Below are 14,468 nucleotides of genomic sequence, written 5' to 3'. Positions count from 1 at the left end.
GCCTCCCCACCTCGTGTTCTTGGGCATCTGGGTGAGGAGGCTATGGAACTTGGGGAGGAGGGAGGGCGGTTATACAGGGGTTGCAGCCAGTGATGAGCTGCCAAAATCGTAATATCTGGTTCCCTCCTCACCCCACGAGGGGGTCATGGCCCACCCCCCGGGACTCCTGCCCCATCCAACCCCCCGCGTTCCTTGACACCCCCCCACCCCAGGGACCCCGCCCCATCCACCCCCCTTCCCTGTATCCTGACTGCCCCCCATTGCCCCATTCAACCCCTCCTCTCATTCCTGATGGCCCCCCGGGACCCCTGCCCCATCCAACCACCCCTTCTCCTTGTCCCCTGACTGCCCCTGGAGCCCTTGCCCCTGACTGCCTCCCACCGCTCCATCCAACCCATGATCCTTTCTGACTGCCCCACCGGGACCCTTGCCCCTATTCAATCCCCCTGCTCCCTGCCCTCTGACCGCCCCAGGCCCCTATCCAGCCCCCTCCAAACCCCGAACTCCCCTGCCCTCTCTCCAACACCCCCTCCCTGCCCCCTTACCGCGCTCCCTGGACGTGGCTGGCAGCGCTACAGTCCGGCCGGAGCCGGGAGCCCAGGGACGTGGGGCCGGGGCAGGAGTCGCGCAGCCGGAGCCGGGCGTCTGGCCGGCCGGAGTTGGAGGGCTGCAGCCAGAGCCGCACGGCTGGAGCCGGAGGGCCGTGGCCGGAGCCGGGCGGCCGGGGACACAGGGCCACGGCCGGAGACGGGAAGGGACGCGGCTGGAGACGGGCGGCTGGGGACGTGGGGCTGGGCAGCTGGGGCCGGGCAGGGCCGCGGCCAGAGACCGGCCGGGGCGCACGGCCCTCCTCGTTCCCTCTACCCCTACCTCAGCTCCGTCTTCCTGGGCCTGAGCGGGAAGCCTGCTTGCTTCTCAGCCCTCCCAGGCTTGCTGCGCGAACAGCTGATTCGCGGGAAGCAGGGGGGGAGGAGAAGCAGGGCAGAGCATTCATGGGAGGAGGTGGAGGTAGAGCTGAGGTGAGCTGGGGCTGCAGCAGGGAGCGCTTGTTAAATTTAAATGCCCTTTTAGAACCAGTTGTCCCACCCAGGACAACCGGTTCTAAAAGGGCTTCTAAATTTAACAACCGGTTCCCGCGAACCAGTGCGAACCGGCTCCAGCACACCACTGGTTGCAGCGGCAGTCTGTGGTCTTGCTGCCTTTCCCGCATTAGATCCACCATACAGGGGAGTATGTCAGTTTGCTCCCCCATGAGCTTGACCTGCCTGCTCTCATCGCGCGCATCCCTCCTCTGTTCGTGTTCCTGTCACGCTTTACGGGACTCCGCAATTATTTGCCTCCATGCATTCAGCTGGGCCCTATCAGTGCAGGAGGTCTGCATGAGCTCAGCGAACATGTCTTCCCGAGTTCGTTTTTTCCACCTTCTAATCTGGACCAGCCTCTGGGACGGAGTAGATAGGGGCTGTGTTGAAACATTTGCACCTGCAGGAGGAGCAAAAAGGGAGGGTAGTATTTTAAAATATACATTTCAGAGAACAAAGGGGACACTTTGGTGTGAGTAAGCCATCACACACAGCCGGGCAACAGAATTCAGCTTGCAGGCAGCCTAGGGGCACGCGGGGTTCTGCTTCTTCTACATTCATTTAAATGTTTTCAAACTGCTGGGACCCCTTTCCCATAGCAAGCAATGCCTGGTGGGCTTGCCATAAAGGAGGGCCTACGGGCTGTCTGGGATGATCACTTCACACAACATCCAACTCCCCTCTCCCGCCCCCACGTGGCTCCAATGAGGCTCTGAGCAGGGATGAGCCCTTTAAACTATACACGAACAGCCCAGTGTGGCTGGGTTCCCCCCCCTCCACCCCCCACCGCATGGCTCCAATCAGGCTCTCACTCACCAGAAGTACCTTCTCCAGGGTCATGGTCCGGGAGCCCGCATTGGGAGGGGGGGGGGAAGCTATTGGCTCCAGCATTAAGCATAGTTCCTGGCTGTGGGGGGGAAACGGATTCCCCACTTGCTGCCTGTTCACTGTCCTCCTCCTCCTCCTTCTTTTCATCCTCCAATGACTCTTCCTCCTCGCTCTGTGCAACTCCCCTCTTGCAGGTGTCCACAGACAGTGGTGGGGTAGTGGTAGTGTCACCCCCCATAATTGCATGGAGCTCACAGTAGAAGCGGAATGTATGGGGCTGTGACTCAGAGCGCCCGTTTGCCTCCCTGGGTTTTTGGTATGAGCTCCTTGATTTTTGTACAACACTGCTCTGTGTCCCTGGAGTAGCCTCTTTCCATCATGGCCCTGGAGACTTTAGCGTACGTATTTGCGTTCCTTTTTTTGGAACGTAGTTCTGCCATAACAGACTCGTCTCCCCAACATGCGATGAGATCCAGTACCTCCCCTTCGGACCATGCTTGAGCTCATCTGCAAATCCGGGACTGCGTGATCTCTTGTGATGGTGGACTCTGCATGGTCGCCTGTGATGGTGGACTGTGCTGACGGTTACCTGTGCTGATGGTGATCAAACAGGAAATGAAATTCAAAAGTTCCCGGGGCTTTTCCTGCCCACCTGGCTAGTGCATTGGAGTTGAGAGTGTTGTCCAGAGCAGTCACAAGGGAGCATTCTGGGATAGCTCCCGGAGGCCAATAACGTTGGCCACAATACCTTTAACCCAGGATTGCGATCTTGATTTAAGCGCTACTCCACTTGCCTAGGTGGAGTACAGAAATCGATTTAAAGAGCCCTTTAAATCAAAAAAGCCGGTTTGGTCATGTGGACGGAATTTTTTTTTTTTTGAATTAACTCGGCTAATTCCAAAATAACAGACTAGTGTAGACCAGGCCTAAGAGAGAGGCACAGAAATTCTGGAAGAACAGTACTATTTTGGCATACAAAGCTTCTGGGACGTAAGCTTAACTGAAAGGACTATTGTTTAAAAGCATGCCCAGAAATGCTAGATTAATGTTTATGAAAATGTTGACTGTGGTACATCAATAATCAGTGAAACCTTCATCAAGGGAGGATACTGGGACATATGTGCTTATTTGCTATTACTATTCCAAGGGAACTGGTGAAAACTCCATCATTTAGGACATTTTAAAAGGAGGCTGGAGAAAGCAATAGAAACTATGTTGTAGATAAACTAGATGACCTAATAGCTCTTTCTCTCATTTAATTATTCACTTTTTATTTTATGTTGATACTGTCTGACTCAAGTGCTCAGACAGAATTACAAGTGCCATCTAAAATGGAGGATGACTGTTTAATAGCTGTTGGCTAAGATATTATGATGCTGAATGCAACAAAAATGTAACACATAAATAGTTTAAATTAAATTTAGAAGGATGGATGGGGGAGTATCACTTCATAAGGCATCATATAAAATAGAGTAACTTCCCTAATGCTTTCAGGTAAATCATGGGTGAAATTCTGGCCCCATGGGTCTTTCACTGTGAACTTCAACGGAGCCAGGTTTTGACACTGTGTCTTCATAGCTGTTTGTACAGAGCCTAACATGGTGGGGCTGCGATTCTTATTGAGGCCTCTTGGCACTACATAATATAAATATTTAATAATAATAAGCATTCAGTCTGACAAAATACAAAAAGAGAACAAGAAGGAAAAACTTTCTATTTAACTTGTCTCTTCTACTAACATTTTCCGTAAATACATTCTGGCTTAATGGTTTGCAATGGTCAAATACCCTTTTATTAATTTGTTTTATGTGGTACTTACAGTATGCTTGACACTTTCCGGACTTTGAAGAGGGGGAAGTCCCTGCCTTGAGGAGCTCACAGTCGAAGAACAGATAGATAGGCACTCACTTTAGGGGAAGGGGAACAACAAATAGGGTTCTTTTTATACGTGTCTGCTAGATTCATTGTTAGCAGCATGGCAGAAGTGGTTTGTGAAGAGGGACTTAGATGTATGTGAATGAGCTCAGGGAGGTGGTGCCATACATAAGGAATGTTGTCAAGAGGCAGTTGTGCAAGAAGCTGATAGACAAGCAGAAGAGGTTGGGAACAGTTGGCAGAACCAAAGTGGCAAAAAGCTTGACAAGGCCAGATAAGCAGAGAGAGGCAGAGTTTTACACAGAGATTTGAATGTGCTGACATAGCTTACTGTTGATGCAGTAGCACTTTGGGAGCGGGTGGAGGGATTTGAAGAGGGAAGTGACATGATCAAAAATGGCTGCCACACTGCAGGCCAGAGGGATGGGGAAGATGGTGATGATGTCAACAGTGTTACAGAAGAGAGGCAAGTGGAAAAGTTATTTGCTCAGTGTGCCCCCAAAAGAAAAATAGGAGGAAACTACACCTGGCTGTGGATCAAGAACTAAATTAAATATATTGTAGAAATCGCATTGTGCTGGTACCTAGATTATTAATTCGGTTTTTAAAACCTGACAGACCCATTAGCAAAAAAATAGCAAATGACAGGAATGGAGGTGGGCGATAAGGGGCTAATGGAGACTCGCTGACTTAGGTGGGACCTGAAGAGTAATGACACGGAGAGTGTGGGTCCCGATGGCTTGAGAATTCCATCCACTCTGGTGGAACATCATCACAGAGTCTTCAAAAAAAAAAGTATACTTTTTTAGCACTTTATTTTCATTGAGTCTGGGTCTAAGAGGTTTCCAGGCCAAGTTTCAGACAAGTTTTGTTTGTTTGTTTTTGTTTGGAGAGGATAAAAGTGCAAAATTGTGCTGGTTTTGTGTGTGTGAGAGAATTTTCAGAAAAAGTCAGCTTTTACTTGTGAAAAATTCCTTTTCAATTCTAACTTTCTGTAACTTTTCTCAAGAACCAGCATGCACTTTTCTTTCTGGAATGTGGGAAGACTGCGATATATAATGTAGCTCTTCCCCATCCTGTTATCCCAGCTAGGAGCCACACAATAGTTGCAAAGAAGGCAGTGTTGTATCTGTATGGCAGGTGGCCCCCCATGTGCTGAAGTCTGGGGGGGGGGGGGAAAGCCAGATGCAGCAATGATGATTTAAAAAACCAAAGAGTGAAATAACAACCAAAACCTACTGGAATAATAACCAAGCATTCTTATGGCACATCCAGTCAGGGTAATTCGTCTGACTGTCCAGCCTCAGAAATGTGGTTCTTTTTTGTCTCTCAGAACTTTGCTGACAAGCAAAAATCGTCAGACAGTCAAACTTGTACTTCATTATGTGGACTCTAGTTGTTAGTTTTGAACACAGTTGTTTGAGATCAATTTAAATATAGATAATGATGTAGCTTCATTTTCTTATTACCCAGTAGACCCTTACCAAGTGCTGCAGAGATGGAATTTGCTGGGTCTGTTAGTAAAACTTGACAAATGCTTCTTTTGTCATAGCAGTTTTATGGTTCCTTGACTTCTGTGGTTTAAAAAACAAAACAACAACAAATCTCAGAAGTTCTAAATAGTATGAATTCTAACTAATTCTCTGCAGTAGAAAGACATTCCACAGTCAAGTATTTTGCATTCAACTGGGTATACTGTGTTATGAATTTCTAATCAGAACTCCCTATTAAAATCAGCTGGGAGTACTTTTTTTTTTAAAAAGGACAATATGGACTAATAAATTAATATTATGTTCTAATCTCGTGCATCAAGTGTCTGATTCTTAATTTTTCTATATAGAGGGTTTTTTGAGGTATTCTCTTAAATTTTTAAAAAGTCACAGAGGACTTATAATTAAGATTTACTACCCTACTTGGTAGGAAAGGGGTATATTAGAGTCAACAGGGTCCAGAAAGAATCAGCTGTTATTGATGGGTGGAAACGGCACCAAGAATAGGGTTGCCAGGCATCTGGGTTTTGACCAGAACGCCCAGTCAAAAAGGGACCCTGGTGGCTCTGGGCCACTAAAAGTCCGGTCGGTGGTGCAGTGGGGCTAAGGCAGGCTCCCTGCTTGTCCTGGCTCCGTGTGGCTCCCGGAAGCAGCCAGCATGTTGGTTCTGAGGCTCAGGAGCGGCCACGGGTCACCACATGCTGCCCCTGCTCCAAGCACTGACTCCGCATCTCCCATTGGCCGGGAACCGTGGCAGCGGCGCTTGTGGGATCAGGCAGCACACAGAGCCCCCTGGCCTCTCCGCCTCAGAGCCAGAGGGATCTGCCAGCCACTTCCAGGAGCTGCCTGAGGAAAGCATCGCCTGGAGCCTGCACCCTGAACCTCTGCCCATACCCCAATCCGCTGCCCCAGCCCTGAGCCCCCTCCTGTACCCACACCCCCTCCCGGAGCCCACACCCCCTCCCGCACTCCAACCCCCTGTCCCAGCCCTGAGCCCCCTCCCGCACTCAAACTCCCTCCTGGAGCCTGGAGCCCGCATCCCACACTACAGCCCTCTGCCCCAGCTCCCTCCTGCACCCCAAACCCCTCGGTCCCAGGCCAGAGCCTCCCCCTGCACCCCTCATCCCCAGCCCTACCCCAGAGCCCACACCCCCAGCCAGAGCCCATGCCCCCTCCCACACTCCAAACCCCTCAACAGGGAATGGATCACTTGGTGATTACCTGTTCTATTCTGTTCATTCCCTCTGGGGCACCTGGCATTGGCCACTGTCAGAAGACAGGATACTGGGCTAGATGGACCTTTGGTCTGATCCACTATGGCCGTTCTTATGTTATGTTTGGTTTAACCCTAAATAACAAATTCTCCCCAGGTCTCTTCCCTGGGTGTTCCCTTTTGGCTGCTCTCATCCTCTCCACTCAATGCCTACAGCAAGGTTCATCCTTTTCTTTGTCTCCTGCAGACAGAGTTGCTGGACACGCTTGCATCTCTCATCTTGCCCTTTGAATTTCAGTGTGATCAAAGGTCTGGGGAGGATTTCATCTCCTCCTCAGTCATTGGGTGGAGATCTTCACTCTCCAAGCAAGATGAATATATTGTGCTCCCCCAGTCAGCTTCCTTAGTTGCAGAAGGTCTTTGTCTCTGCAGCACATCCTGTTGCTCTAGAGACAGCAGAAGGCAGTACAGATGGATCAGTGACCTGTGGGCATTGCTGGCTTGGGGAGAAGAGGAGGAAGCTGGTGACCTGTGTGGCAAAGGCTTGTGGGATATAGTGGTAGAGCAAGGTCTATTGGCTAGGAGAACCCTACCCATACAGAACCTTAGTTAGAAATACTGTACTAAGAGCCATTCTAAAAAAATGAGCCTTTATTGCCACAGTGTAGCTGATTTGATTGCTCTTTGTGATATTCCGAATACCGGCTAGTCTCAAACTTCTTCATAGTGGGAATCACACAAATAGTCTCTTGGGCACTCCACTCCTATTAATCTTTAGGTGGAACACCTCCCCTCCTGTTGGTGGCCATGTGAGTCATCTAACTTTCCTTTCATTGTCTTATGGGACCACCTTTAGGGAGGCAGCAATCCACTACGGCTATTGATATTCTCCCTAGAAAGAATAGAGCACTGGCTGTGTTCCTAGCCTGTTGATCATAGATGATTCTTTCTGTTCCTTTGTTCCCTGCAGGTCTAGGGAAATACAGGGGCTTGGTTATAAAGCCCATTATTTTGTAATGTAAAGTCTTGTTTACCATATCTTTTTCCACATGGTCCTTTTAGAAATTCTATTAATTTTCTTCTTATGTATTCCTTTGTAGACCTAGATTTCTGTTGAATCCCTTCTCTAGAAAGGTCAGGGCTGGTGTAATGGTATCTTCTTGTGTTATTGGACTTGTTCCTCTTGTGTGTAATTTTGTTTTTGTTTGTTTGTTGTTTTTTTGTATTTTCCAGGTGTGATTTCAGTCCCATCAGTATCAGCAGGTTCAGGCCTCTTGCTAGATAGCCTCTGCAGCCTTTCATTTAGAGATCAGAAATCTGAGCTCCCCTTGCAGGTTGCAGTTCTTTTGTTTATCTCTGTGTTCTCTAACCCTCAGCTTAGTGGTTTGACCTTCTGCCCACACTATTTTTGATCAGCATTTCCCAAGGTTTTCTTAAACACTTTTGCAGCACTTTGCAACTTCAGAACACAAATGTTAAAACAGACTGACAGTTTTGGAGTAGGCTAATCCCTCCGTCCTGGGTCAGAAGGTCCGAATTCTAGAAACCTTAATGTATGTAAAGATGACCTGATTATTCAATCAGAGTTTTATATTTCATTTTGTTTTGAACAGTTAGAGGGAAATAGTTACATCTTTTTCTGTTGCTCTGCAGGTCACGTTACATTTGAATCCCATTTCCTCAGTGCACGTTCACCATAAGCCTGTGGTGTTCCTACTCAATTCTCCTCAGCCCCTGACCTGGAAGCTGAAAACAGAAAGGTTGGCATCTGGAGTCCAAAGATTTTTCTTCGTAAGTATACCAAGTCCTCTGTAACACAACATGTGGAGTGAATGGTATTCATTTTGAAGGATTTTAACTGTATCTTTAAAAAACTTAACAGAAGATCAAGTTTCAGTGTGGGACTCTGGGGAGCAATTAGGTGGCATGGGAAAGCAGTTTGGGAAAGTGCCCAGTTATTTGTTATGTGAATTTAAAAAAAAAAACCAAACTGGTTTTGTGGAATCTACCTATTGTGTGATTATTAACTCTAGCAATACTTCTGGTTTGAGAAGTTGTGTAGCCTAGGACATAGCACCAGTCCTGATTAAAAGTCTCGAATGTACTATAATGCTAAAAACATCAGAGCAATAGGAAATCTTACAAGTAGCTGCTAATTGTGTGGTCTGTCACCAAAATACAAATATGTATAAGCTGAGCTTCTCGTGAGTACAATGCAAAGTTTATTTCTGACATGAGGTTTTTTTGCACTGCTGGGAAGGACCAAACGAAGCCATTAGTGTTTCTCAGAAAGCTGGAGCACTGCTTATATGTCAAGCTCCAAATGCTACCTACTGTTTGTAAATCTTGTTCTTTCAGTTTGCCAGGACATTCAAGTTTGCTATTTGTAGTGAAACAGACTGGTTGTTTGGATTAGATTTTTAGCATATGACATAATGTCTCAGGATGAGTCTTCTCTATTAGAATTGCAGCTTCACTATTTTCAATCATAATCTCAGAAGTAAACATTATTATTTATAGCTGCAGGATATCCATCTGGGGCTTAATTTTGCTTTTAAGGCACAGCTGGCAGTGGTGGACAGTACAGTGGTGCACTGCCCAGAGAGAGTCCTTGTGCCTTAGGTATAATGCCACCAGGAGTGCAAGGTGAAGAGGATTCACTGTGTATTCCCCCTGCAGCTGGCTAGCTGCGATGCTAGACTCCAGTAACCCTAGTGTTCAGTGGAATGCAAGAGCTGCTATTTTCCTCAAGAGCTGTTGAAGGTGCAAGAGGAGAGGGGGGTTTGAGCCCCTAATGTTTTAAGCTTTGAAGGACCTAATCCTGCTTACAGTTAAGTTTGTCAAAATTCAGATTGGCTTCAATAGGAGCAGGACTGAGGTCTATCCTGTGCATCTTTATGGCTAATTTCATGTACACTCAAAATACCATGTAAAGTAGCAACCCAGTGTCTCCATTTCGACCCAGCCCATCCTGGCCAATGTTCTCAAAGACTGTCCACTTCATGGCACCAAAAAAGACTTTACTAACAGTAGGGTGTGCAGAGCGTGACCCTCCCTTTCCATGTTCACATGTGGGACAGTAGCAAATTAGTTACCAGTGTTGACATTTAAAGGATCATCACTAAGCATCTGAGCTAATTTAGTCACTGGGATGAATAGCCGGTGCTCTGTAGATGCAGTTAGGAATCAGTGCATCAGCTTATGCCTGCTTCCCACATGCACAGTGTTCTCCATAACCACAAGGAATAGAGGTTTGGGGTTGTTTTGTTTTGTAATAAAAGTTGAGAACCTGGAGAAGAAGATGGCTGCATCCAAAGAGTGCATAACCTGCCGCAGTCTGAGACCTGCAGTACTTCCCAACCCAGCATTTCATTCTCTTCCTCTCCCTTCACTGTTCAGACATGTCTTCACTGTAGTTAGCCTGAGGTCTTACCCAGATATTATACCTAACCAGAGCCGGCTTTAGGAACTGCAGGGCCCGATTTGAATACCCGGCGGCAGTCCAGGTCTTCAGCGGCACTTTGGCGGTGGGGGGTCCTTCCCTTGCTCCGGGTCTTCCGCAGACCTCCCGCCACCGAAATGCCGCTGAAGACCCGGAGTGAGTGAAGGGCACACACACGCACCCCCGCCAAAGTGCCGCCTAAGACCCGGACCGCCGCCGGGTGAGTAAAAAAAATAAAAAATTAAAAAGGCACATAAGGTGCGGGGCCCTCTTAGGCGCGGGCGCGGGGCCCGATTCCGGGGAATCGGGGGAATCGGCCTAAAGCCGGCCCTGTACCTAACTCCCTGCCTGTCCACATAAAGAAACCTCTCATCTCAGTTTAGTGATGATTTAAACCTGGTCTAGCTGCCCTGACTCGGGGTGTGAGTTAGAGCCTGGGTTCTGCTTTCACCCAGCCACTTTGCAGTGAGGATGTAGACTAAATCACTGGAATTCTGTCAATCCTCCAATACCTTCCCACAATTCTCTCTGTGTGCTGAGTAGGACAGTCATGTTCGCCCGCAATTCACTCGGAAAGAATCAGAGCAGCCCAGCTTACAGCAGCACACAGAACTACAGGCCGTGCCCCTCAGAAGTTCTAGCGCCTCATATGGGGGATGCAGCACCAGTGAGGACACAGTAATTGGGTATGGCTTCATACTGTGTCTGCTCACAGCCAGGCTAGGCTAACCCCAGTGCTCATCATCCAGGCTAAATCTGCAGTGAAGAAGTACCCTAGAGGCTTCCACTCTTTCCTCTCTGGCCTGCAGCGTTTGGAAGTACTTTGGGTGATCCTTATTTCAAAGTGAACCATGGAACAGACATACACAATGTTTCTAACCAAGGGAGTGAAAGGCACCCTTCCTTCTTGCCACAACATCCAGCGAAGTCTGACACAGTTCTAGTTTAAGATTCCGTTAGGTGTAGAATGAAGGATACATTACCTGGTCCTTTTTATTTTAAAATATTTTGGCTTATCCATGCACCACTTCAGCTTTATCTCCGTTGTTCACTTCTCTTGAACTTTTGGTTAACGTGGAAAACAGATTATTTTGAATCTTAATTACTAATGGGTTCTTTCCTAGCAGGTTTCAAATTTAAATAAATTCCTTGTATTTTATTTCCACAAATTATATGTTCAAGGCCGAAACGTAAGTCACACATACTGCTGCAGTGTCATAACTATTGTGTCTGTCTCAATGGAAGCATTTCCCTGGGGTAATTGCTGACTTTCTAGCTTTTCTTTCAAGCATTTCACAAAACAAACAGATATACTGTTTTTACCCCAATTATAAGTTTATTGCCGTTCTGTGTTTTAATACAATCTGCAGTTTCTTTAGAGATTAATCACCAACCAGTAAGGAAAATGAAGACATGAAAAGATGTTCAGCTGGCTGGTTCATGGAATTTTAAGTGACCAAAAGAACAGCAAGCTTAGCACCCAAGCCAAACACTTCAGTTAAATGGCCTCAGTACTGCAGAGGATGATAACAGTAATAGCATATAACATAGTCCTTTGCACACACTGTACAAAGGTTATCTGCACTATTAGCCCTAATTTACAGATGGAGAAAGTAAGGCACAGTGAGGGTAAATGACTCATCCATGGTTATGTTGTGAGTCAGTGGCACAGCCAGGACCAAACCTCTGTCTCTTTGTTACCACTGTGGTGCTCTGGCCATTGTACAGTGCTGCCAGGTCCTGTCTTTGGAATGGAGATGGGTTCAGGCTACAAAGATCAGATCAGGACTTCCCCAAAGTTCAGGGGAATTCGATCCATTGTAGCCCATTATACAGACAGGGGCCAGTATCTGAATCTGAACTTTCCAACAATATGCTTAGAGTTAGGATTTTGTTTCATGCCTGACTCTGTTTTGGGAGGAAATTGGAACTGAAAAGTATCCATTGTTTCTTAGTATAATTTAAATGTAATTAAGAAGCATAAGTATCTAGAAATCTTCCTGCAAGATACTTTAAAGTAGAAAAATGTAAAATGCATTTCTGAATTGTTTGGTGCACATGGAAAAAAATTTAAAGACTTTTTTTTGCCTTGTTATACATATAGTTTAATTCAGGGAAAAGTGACGGTTAAAGTGTCTATTCAAAATGTAATGTGAGTGGCTCACAGTTTAGCCATTTCTTTACAAGACATTCCTGTTTATGTGTTAAGTCAAACAGTGGACCAAATATTACTAAAATCCTATAGAAAACTACTAAATGGCAAAAGATCTACTATGATTTACACGTGAAGTAATGTATACTGCACTCTCTTTAGAGTGCTATGCACTTCAGCCATGCCTTTTACATAGTTAACTTCAGTTTGCTTTAATATAATCTTTTATACAATGTGAGTTGACGTGAGATAATGCTTCATATAATTGTAGCGTTATAAATAGGAAAATTGTGGTGTTCTGTGAACAGGGCACCAGACTGAGAGTAAGAAGTTTCCCACTCGTTCAGTGATTTATTGTGTAATCTTCCTCAAGTCACTTCATCTCTTTCTGCTTCATTCCCCCATCTGTAAACTGAGGATTATATTACCTATCCACCTTGACAAAATGTGTTGGGATCTTGGATAAAAAGTTGCATTTAAGAGCTAAATATTATTAGTCTATCAGTATATTAATATAACAATTAATATTGTATCCATAATGGATTATGGTAATTTTGATGCAAATTTTGGACCCACTCTGCATTGTCTTGGTCATCACTGAGATTCAGTTGCTGGCATCTAGCAAACAATAGCAACTCACAGCCTGGGCAACACTGTTGAAATGAATGGACTTGCATGGTAACCAAGTCAAAGGAAAATTTAGCCCAGTAGTGTCTGCACTGTGAAGAGAAAGATGGGATCATTAACTCATAAGAGGTGAAGTCTACATAAATACTGTAATCCCTGTCCTCACAAGTGACCCGATAAGGACTGCAGTATTGTAGTCTCTGTACGTAGTGCTGTGCAATAGGTTAAGTGGGCCAATTTCATCTTATTCCCACCATTTTAGTATATTGTTTTTACTACACTATTTCTTAGTAATAATTTCTTTTGTATTTTTTTCACAAAGTATTTTGAAGGGTGAGATTGCTGCTGGGGCTTGGTTTCTGCTAACAGTGTGCTCTGTCTGAAGCTGTTCTGGCTACCTAGGAAACAGCAGCAAGATCAAGACTGTTGAAGTTGTGGGCAGTGAGTCAAATGATGAATTTCAGTATATGAGTCACAAAAAAGTGAATGTGTGATGACTAAATGGTTTTTTGGGTTTTTTTATTTGCATGGTGAACAAAATTGCACTGAACATTAGGTAGGCTTTATTTTCAAACGGTTAGGACATGCATTCTGCACTGCACTAATTGGTTAATTTAGTAGCAGTGGGGAAATAGTTCTGATTTCTATGAGACAAAAAAATCTTAACTGAGGGAAATAAATAAGTAAAATAGATGCTCTCAGAGGATTCAAATGGTCAGATTCTGATGCCTGAAAATTTATAAAAGCCGTTCCTAAAGCCTGTAGAAAACATCTTGCCTTGCTACAGCTCAGGCGTGGAGCGGAGGCTTGCAAAAAACCCAACCAACCAAACAAAAACACTATGGAGAAGAGTTTACTTTTACAACAACAACAACCTAAAACAACAACAGCAGAAACCCACTTTTTTTGGTGGTGGTTGTTGCTTAGAATGATTTGTTGCAAAAATGTCCTGCCCAAAAACCATGGTTTTTATGGAACTGCCAAAAAGGTGGGTTTTACAGGCACTGTTTAGCTGGTGAATGCTTTCACTACAAGTGGCAGCCCTCCCTCTGGCTTTTAAAGCCTAGGAACACCTTTGCTAGGAAAATGAAACATCTTAGTGCAGAAATTAGAATTAAATTGTCATAGAAAATTTATACTCAGTTTTTTTTTTGACGTTCTGGCAGAAATCATCATGTGTAATTATTTATAACTGTTTATGAAGAACCTGACCCAGAACTCTTACTTTGAAGGGTACACACTTAAGACATCCTAGTGAGTAAGGGATATAGGCCCTGAAAGCACTTATACAAATGAGTAACTTTACTCATGTGAGCAGCCCAAGTGACTTTAAAGGAATCACTCATGTCAGTAAAATGGGGGGGGGGGAAAGTGGAACAAGTTAAAAAAAATGAAAAACTGTATTATGTCTGTTGGCTTGAGATTTTAAAAGAAAAAAAACTTACTGCAGTGAAAAAATTAAATTAATTCCAGGATAAAGCTTAGTAATTAAAAGTCACTTATGCATTTCTGAAGGGCGAGGAGGGAAGCTGTATAGTCATTATTTCTGCCAAAAGTTGGTTTACTCTCTTCACTTGACAAAAAAATATGGCTCAAATATTTTGGGTCTCTGCCACCAAACCACAGGCAGTTGTATGGTTTGCACTACATTTTGGATGACTGACAAAACTCACTGAAAAACAAGTGCTATTTGTTTTCCTGTGCCTAGTATTTAACGGGAAATCAGGAGGCTAAATTTCCAATCACTTGTTAAACAGCT

General features: G+C 45.3%; 1 protein-coding gene across 12 annotated transcripts in view; it reads left to right on the top strand.

Moving 5' to 3' along the window:
• TGFBR3 (transforming growth factor beta receptor 3) overlaps positions 1-14,468 on the top strand; it is a 184,620-nt gene that overhangs the window by 110,092 nt on the left and 60,060 nt on the right. For 11 of the 12 annotated variants that reach the window (XM_045026560.1, XM_045026568.1, XM_045026563.1 and 8 more), the window contains exon 4: positions 8,142-8,279. The exons of the other annotated variant lie outside the window; for it this stretch is intronic. In XM_045026560.1, the coding sequence (XP_044882495.1) occupies positions 8,142-8,279 (138 nt within the window). The remainder of the gene's footprint in view (positions 1-8,141; positions 8,280-14,468) is intronic. 12 annotated transcript variants of the gene reach the window in all.

The sequence above is a fragment of the Mauremys mutica genome, chromosome 8, assembly GCF_020497125.1.
Source record: "Mauremys mutica isolate MM-2020 ecotype Southern chromosome 8, ASM2049712v1, whole genome shotgun sequence".
Lineage (NCBI taxonomy): Eukaryota > Metazoa > Chordata > Testudines > Geoemydidae > Mauremys > Mauremys mutica.
Note: the sequence above shows the minus strand (reverse complement) of the source record. Positions and strands in the feature narration are given on the sequence as shown.